This window comes from Xiphophorus couchianus, chromosome 9, assembly GCF_001444195.1.
Source record: "Xiphophorus couchianus chromosome 9, X_couchianus-1.0, whole genome shotgun sequence".
Taxonomy (NCBI): domain Eukaryota; kingdom Metazoa; phylum Chordata; class Actinopteri; order Cyprinodontiformes; family Poeciliidae; genus Xiphophorus; species Xiphophorus couchianus.
The window spans coordinates 11266812-11274254 of record NC_040236.1 but is presented as its reverse complement, the minus strand read 5'-3'; the positions used below and the strand labels follow the sequence as shown (position 1 = coordinate 11274254).

General features: G+C 36.2%; 1 protein-coding gene across 4 annotated transcripts; it reads left to right on the top strand.

The window, feature by feature from the left end:
* Positions 1–545: 545 nt before the first annotated feature.
* Positions 546–7131, top strand: LOC114150408 (afadin- and alpha-actinin-binding protein-like). 4 transcript variants are annotated; one of them, XM_028026784.1, is made up of 15 exons: positions 580–658; positions 1633–1693; positions 1787–1842; positions 2177–2328; positions 2461–2664; positions 2815–2925; positions 3037–3172; positions 3461–3536; positions 4605–4785; positions 5018–5165; positions 5536–5672; positions 6161–6334; positions 6418–6535; positions 6624–6771; positions 6857–7131. In XM_028026784.1, exons 3-15 carry the CDS (start codon positions 1824–1826, stop codon positions 7008–7010), a joined length of 1758 nt encoding a protein of 585 aa, XP_027882585.1. In that variant the 5' UTR covers positions 580–658; positions 1633–1693; positions 1787–1823; the 3' UTR covers positions 7011–7131. The 4 variants fall into 4 exon arrangements, with proteins under 4 accessions (XP_027882584.1, XP_027882583.1, XP_027882585.1 ...); XM_028026780.1 differs by having other exon boundaries at positions 586–658; positions 1633–1683; XM_028026783.1 differs by lacking the exon at positions 1633–1693 and having other exon boundaries at positions 546–658; positions 1735–1842.
* Positions 7132–7443: the final 312 nt, after the last annotated feature.

Genomic DNA, 7443 nt, shown 5'->3' with positions numbered 1-7443 from the left:
TCTTACATAAGATTTTAAAAATTGCATATGCTTTTATGTTTATCTTCAAGCTCTTCTTTCTTGTGTTTGTAATAAACAGTAGATATGTCCAAGCTTAAATATGAGCTTAAAAATAGTCATAATTCTTAATTTTTTGGTTCTCTGAAGGCTTACTACAAAATCAGACACCTCAACCCAGAAACATATTTTTCTGGGAATGATGAGAAGATAACATATCAGTTAAGACATTGATTTAGAATGATAGAACTATTATATTATGTCGATATTATGTTTTAAATGTTTTTTAAATGATGGCAACATGCCATTTTGCATTGCTTTCGTTTAAAAATAATGCGTGTATAGTTGACATTTCACTTTATATTTGTTTTCAACTTTAGACTTCCAGTCTTCAAGTCCATTTTTAATCTGACCAAGTGAGAAACGCTTTTTGTGTGAAGGGTTTGTTAAACATGGTAAAAGTTAACGTTAAAAATTTATTGCGTTTGAGAACGTCGAACTGCCTCACAGCCAGCGGCCAATCACAATGAGCCATGTTTGGTTGCTATGCAACGAGTGGGCCATTCAGCGCCGTGTTTGGTTTGTGTGTCGGTGGTTTGCAGAGGCAAGCTGAGCTGGGACGCATTTAGCCTCGGAAATACGGCATAAATTGAAGCATGAAGTGAGTACATAAAACATTACTCGTTGATTTTGTTCTGTAAATAAACTCATTCACGCTTTATACGATTAAGCTTGTCCAGATTAGGCAGCAATACAGTTTAAATGTCACAGTGCTCAGTTCAATGTTTTATCTCGATTATAATGAAGTAACGTGTGCATTTTTTCTGTTTATTCAATTTTCTGGTTGTATAAAGTACACATGTTTTAGTCTTTCTCAGACAAGACATGCTAAAATAAGTGACACTGAACTGTAGCTCCAGGACTACTTCATAATTAATTTAAATCAAAAATATCCAATAAATAATGATATTTATTGGATACTGCCCTATAGACAATGGCAAAACTCTCGAAATACCACGCATGAACAGACATTTAAATTTAAAATGCCCTCATTAAAGATTAACACTAGTAGTCTGTCACTAAGGATTCCCAATTTGTCTAACCAGAATAGGTGTCATTGAGAGAAAATGCATATCCTTCTGAGTTATATTATTAACTTTTAAGAAGATACAGGAAAGGTTAAAAAAACAACAACAACAGTAGTACAGAATTGTCAGAACATTTTAATTATTTAAATATTTTAGATTTTAATTGAACTCTATGCATTTTTGTGTAGCTTTTATCCAAAATTGTAAGAGAAACAGTTCAGTAAGCGCTTTCAAATGAGAGTTGATCAGTCTCACTCGAAAGCCCATAAATTATTTTTGTAACACACATAGTTTCCATCCATGTTTCTTGATTTTGTTTCTCTGGAAATAAACCAACATGTTGTCTGCCTGGAGTTAATCTGATCAACAGATTACTCCATTAAGAAAAATTAACAGCCTTGGCTCAGCGTGCAATCTCTTTAAGTAATATGATACCATACACTTAAACTAACAAAATAACCATATTAATAGTTGTAAAAGAAATATACTATATTTTAGATGCAAATTACAACCTTTTTATTCTTGATTCATGAGTTTTTTTACTCAGTTTGTTGCAGGTTTCAACCCCTCACCACTGCATGTTTATTCTCAAAGCCCGGTAATCCAGAGTGCGTCGAATGGCCACTGCTAATCTGACCGTCTATTTCAGGATGCAGTAGGTGGATCTTGCATTCATGTTTTCTAATCTGCACATGCTGTAGATTTTCCACACTGGTTGCTGACGGCTGCACTGCAACAATGCCAGAGTCCTCACAGGGTGAGTTTAAGTCTCGTGAAATATTATAATTCATTGCAAAATGCTCTTTGTCTCACAAAATGTGTTGTATTTGACTCACCTATCAATCTTGTCCTTCAGTGCTACATGTTCTGTCCTGTAGGTTTCTCTACAGTTTAGTCCTCTATTGCATTATTCAATAAACAGTATATCCAAGCTTAGTCCTGTATAAGAAATCATAACTGATCAATTTTATTTGTAATCATTGTAAAAATAATTCCTTCAACAGTTTATTTTAATTGAAAAGTTATTCGTTCTTTCATAGTAAATGAACATAAGACGGGAGATATTTGACAGACTTCTTTTCCCCTTCAAGTCAAGGACGCTCGCCGCTGTTCTGTGGAATGTAGAACACCTCCCTTGAGTCAGTTCAGCCAGTCATCGCTGCCACTCCACAGAAACTCTCACAGGCTCAGCACCTTCTGCACAGAGCACAATCTGCAGGAATGCCTGTCTCACATCAGTCAGGTCTGTTAGTTTCATAGCTTTCAAATTGATAGGCCTACTCATAAATTGAGTCCCAAAGACAGATCTGGGGCAAACTGCAGCAATGTGTTGGAAGTCTGAATGTCAACTCACCTTATTTATCTTATTTTACAGGAGGTGTCACTGCTGGGTCTCTCGCCTGGCTGGACCGAGTCGGACAGCGGCTCACAGCTGAATGTTGTGGCTGTGCTGAATTGCATGTATGACCTGATTCAGCTGCACCACAGGAGCCTGAGAACACTGGAGAACATGGAAATAGAGCAGCTGAAACTCAGCAGCAGTATGGATTTCCTGAAGATCAATAACACTCATCTAAAGGTAAAGTAATGAGTGACTTGCCTATTTTTAATATTGCATTAATAATAAAATTGCAGATTAGTTAATGAGTAGTAAAAACACACACACTCAATTGGATTTCTCTGTGATCTGGCTTTGCTGTCAGTAACAACTTTCCCTTGTGCTGTGCAGGAAGAGGTTGAAGTTTCCAAACGACAAAACATGGGATTGCTTGAGAGAGAACGACAGCTGCAGCTGAAACTGAAGAGTCTGCAGAACTGTCTGAAAAATGAGAAAGAAGAGGTGCGATGAGGCAATGTGCACTAGTTTTATCATAAGTAATACTTTCACAGTTTACCTCATGCATTTTGTACAAAAGGCATCAGCTTGTTTTTCCTTTTTTGCACCGTCCAGGTGCAAAAACTGCAGAACATAATTTCAAGCCGTGCTTGTCAGTTCAACCACGAAATGAAAAGGAGGGAGAGAGAATTCACTAAACTAAAGGAGCGACTGAATCAACTCCTAGCTGACAAAAAAGATAGAAAACCAGGTAAAATAGCACATTTGCTTGCATAATAATTTTTCATTTTAGTACTAACTGTATACAAGGAATTAAAAGCTTGGAGACAATGCACTGAAACCTGCTCACTCCTCTACTGTGCTGAAAATAAGAATGATAGTTGTATTTGTGAAAAACAATGAGATACTTCAGGGCAGATTGAAGAAGAAAATGTGGCAGAAAATAAAAGTGTACAATATTATAATGCATAAACCAGCTGGAGAAACAGGTAACTTCCCCCGCTTTATGTTCTCTGTTTTTCATGTTCTTGTTTTCCAGCTATTGACGTATTAAACAACATTGGAAGAGCTGATGGAAAGAGAAGCCTTTGGAAAACTGAAAAAACAGAGGCAAAGTAGGTTCTGTTCACCTTTATAAAATCAAATTAGAGCTCTATTGTTAGAGCCAAGGTAGATTTTACTGTCAGTTTTAAAGAGATACATTTTAATTCAGAATGCTTTTATCATTATTAGGAAATTATTAAATTTGTATTGCCACATAAAGGAAGAAAATCATTGGAGGTATTTAAAATGTGGGTGAAGATGTTTGTGCTAAAGGTTGTTGTGATTGTAATATTACACTGCCAGCAAAAGTGGTATGTTTTTGCCAGGATGTTTAAATAATATGTATTTCAAACATGAACTTTAATTTTAGTTTATATTATTTATAAAGCAGTAATTTAAAGCAATTGCTATGTTCACAAACAACAAAACTGTGTTCACATGCTTTCTCTGCATCTTTAATCAACTTTGGACATAAGAAAGGGGCGACTTCCTATTAATAGAAAAAAAATAAATACCTACAGCAAAACCCGACTCATTTTGAGCAACCGTCTGCCACGACCAGCTGGCCGGTTCTCTGTTCTGTCAACATCAAAAAAACTTCTGTGCAAGAAATTGTCCCAGTCATTATTGTGATAAATGATAATATTGCTGTTTTAAGACCAGACCAGACATAAAATGGAGACTGAGGAAAAACAGCTTCCAGCATCCTTAAGCTTTTCGGCATATCTACAGAGGTAGCTCAAAATAACCTGGTCCAAAATAACACCAACGTTCTTTACTTTATTACCAAACGCCAATTTAATGCCATTCAGATGCTGTCACTAGTTAAGCCCTTAGTGACATTTTTCAGAGACTGTTTTGTATTAATGCCAGGGAGAAGCTGACTATCAGTATTCCCCTCCAGTGGAGAAGACTTAACAAAAACAACTTCTGTCTTGTCTGAATTTAAAGGTGTAAAACCTAAAGTCACCCAGTCTCATATAACAGATTGTTATATGAGATTAAACTTTACCTTTAAGAGCATCATATCTGGTAGAGTTTGCATGGTTTTGGCAGCCTTTGACTCTAGCTTTACAACTGACTAATAACAAAAAAATATAAAATAAAATAATATATATATATTTTTTTTTTTCCTGAAGGCATGAGGGAGAGATGTATAGGACACTACTAAACAACTACGACATGAGGCAGAGGGAGATGGTCCTGGAAAATGCAGAGCTGAGGAAGGTGATGCATCAGATGAAGAAGGAGATGGTGTCCATCCTGAAGTCAAGAAAACTGATCCCCAAAGGAGAAAATTATGACCATAATGACACACAGGTTGGCGCTGTTTTGGCCAGTACTGTTTATAAATACGGTTTCCACTTTTTCTAGTCCTTTTTCTTCCTGTTAAGTCTCTGTTGCACACATAACCAAACATTCTTTACACTTTACTCATATTTCTGTAAACACTAGTTTTTCTTTTGTTTTGTCTATTTTATCTATAAATACAAAAATATATTTTATACGGTGTTTTGCACACTTTTACCAAGAATTTGTATCTTAATTTCAGGCTGCCTCAGACGAAGACGATGAGGTGTTTGACCCCAGTAAGGAAAGTTTAGAGCTGTTTTGTATTGATGCCAGGGAGAAGCTGACTAACAGTATTCGCCTCCAGTGGAGAAGACTCAAGAGCCATGTTGAAAGACTGGACAGCCAAGGTAGTGTGGAGAAAAAAAACTTGTTGGGTTTGAGGACTATTTACCATTGTCAAATAAATTTCAGTAGATCAGGAGAGAACTGTTCATTGCTAACCATTCAAACAGTTCTTTATTTTTGTTTCTTGTATCATTTATATGACTAAAAAGGAAAGTTTCAAGATCAAGGATTCAACAGATTTTCTAAAATCAGACAACATATCTTGCACAGTGCTTACTGTATAAGCAGTACATGCAGTTTTTTAAATCATCCTAATGCTCTGGTCTGCATCAATTTATTATTAATTCTCAAGGCCCTCTTCTTTTGGTAATAATCAAATTCTAGATTTATAAGACCTTTGGGACATAGATAATTTTTCCTTATTTTTTTTAGTATCTTTGACTCAGATATCTGAGTCTAACAATGATGACGTTGTCCCTCGTGAGAATCATGAGGAGGAGATGGACCGGCTAAAGATGGAGATCCAGCGGTGCAAAGATTTCATTCAAAAGCAGCAGCAGCTCCTACAGGTAAGACAGCATTTTGAGGGGCTAAATTATAAAAAAATATGTACTTGAATATAGAAAGTCTGAAGATAAAGCTCATCAAACAATGAACATTTTTATCAAGACCTATTTTGTACTGAAATAGATCTTAATTGAATTGTGGCCTTTATTTTTTTACTTGCTCTCAGACTCTCGAACCGCTTTTTGCGTATTTGTTTAACCTCAATATTGGTGTATTTTAGTATTTTTGTTATGTTTCTGTGAAGTTGTATGTGCATCTTTGTGTTTAGTTATGTTTATAGATGCTAGTCTATCTGTTCTGTGAGACAGATTTACATAAAGATACTACTAAAGCTGCCGTATTTTATCATATATAGTTTTTTTTTAAATGGGCACAATTCCTAGCTTATCTTTTTGAAATTATCAAGTTAATTCTGAGCTTTGTGAATTTCTTCTGAATACCTCCTGCTTTGCTGGAGTCCTGACTATACTTGTGCTCAATCGGTTTGCAGAAGCAGCTGAGCTGTGTGTGCAACGAAGACTCAGTGTCGCTGCAGAATGATGGCTACATGCTGCAGGAGAAGAAACGCCTCAGTGAGGAATGGAAGAGCTTAGAGGAACAGAGAAAGAGCTTTGAGAGGGAAAGGAGGAACTTCACTGAAGCAGCTATTAGACTGAGCCATGAGGTGAACAAAATACTGTACAGGAAACGTGAGCCTAAAAATGACTATATTGATTGTTTCTAAAGATGTTCTGATTTAACTCGCAGAGGAAGATCTTTGAGGAGGATCGGGGAACATGGCTCAAACAGCAGTTTCTAAGTATGAGTCCGTTTGGAAACTCAAAGCAGCTTCATGTGCCGAAGTCAGCAAGTGCCTTATTGATCGGTGAGTCTTTCCTTAAGTTCAGAACCATTTAACAGTTACTGTTTTGTTAATCTTAGTTGGTTATTAAGTCACATTTTTATCTAACCAGCTGAAACGGAGGTTAGTGCACCAATGGGTCCAGAAACACTCAGCGAATGGCAACCAGACTCGGCCTCCCCAATACCCAGATCGGTTTCTCTCACATATTCTTCTGCAGCTGATTTGGAGTGTGAACTTCGCCTTATTCCAGAAAATGGGTACAACGTCTTTACTTGAATTTAAGTTTGTAAAATAATAACTTCTTCGTTTGAATGTAATTGTATTTTATCTCTCTTTGTAAAGTGTGACTTACAGCTCGTCAAAACACAGAAAGGCAGAACATTTTGAGGAATTGAGCCCACTATGCAAAAATGTTTCTCTGCGGGACAAACAGTGGACGGAGAGCGAAGACCTCAGCAACTATTCACTCACACCTGAGAAGAGCAGTAGTATATGAAGCCATGGAAACTTTTATTATTTGAATGAGAATCTCTTAATGTATGCTGTTTATGCATAGTTGCAGAAATGTGTATCTGATGAATCTAAACATCAAAGACAGAGTAAAATGAAGCCAAATATGTCTTGTTAATGACTGAAACAAAATGAATTGTAAAGGTTTCTTATTTTATATTCTTAGTGTTTTAAAACAATTGGGGGAAAATATTTATTTATTTATGTGGTACTGTAATCATTGTTGTTGAGCATAATATTTTATGTTTGAAACTGAATGAGGACCTTTTTAATCTCTGTTCAGTTGTGGAGGAGCAAACATATTTCTCTTCAGCAGGACTGTTCTTAGTTGTGCTCAGTGTTTAATAGTGGTTCATATAGCCTAAAAGAGGAATTCCTTGGTAGAGCTTGTTAAGATATTGTTTTTCTGACCAAGATTT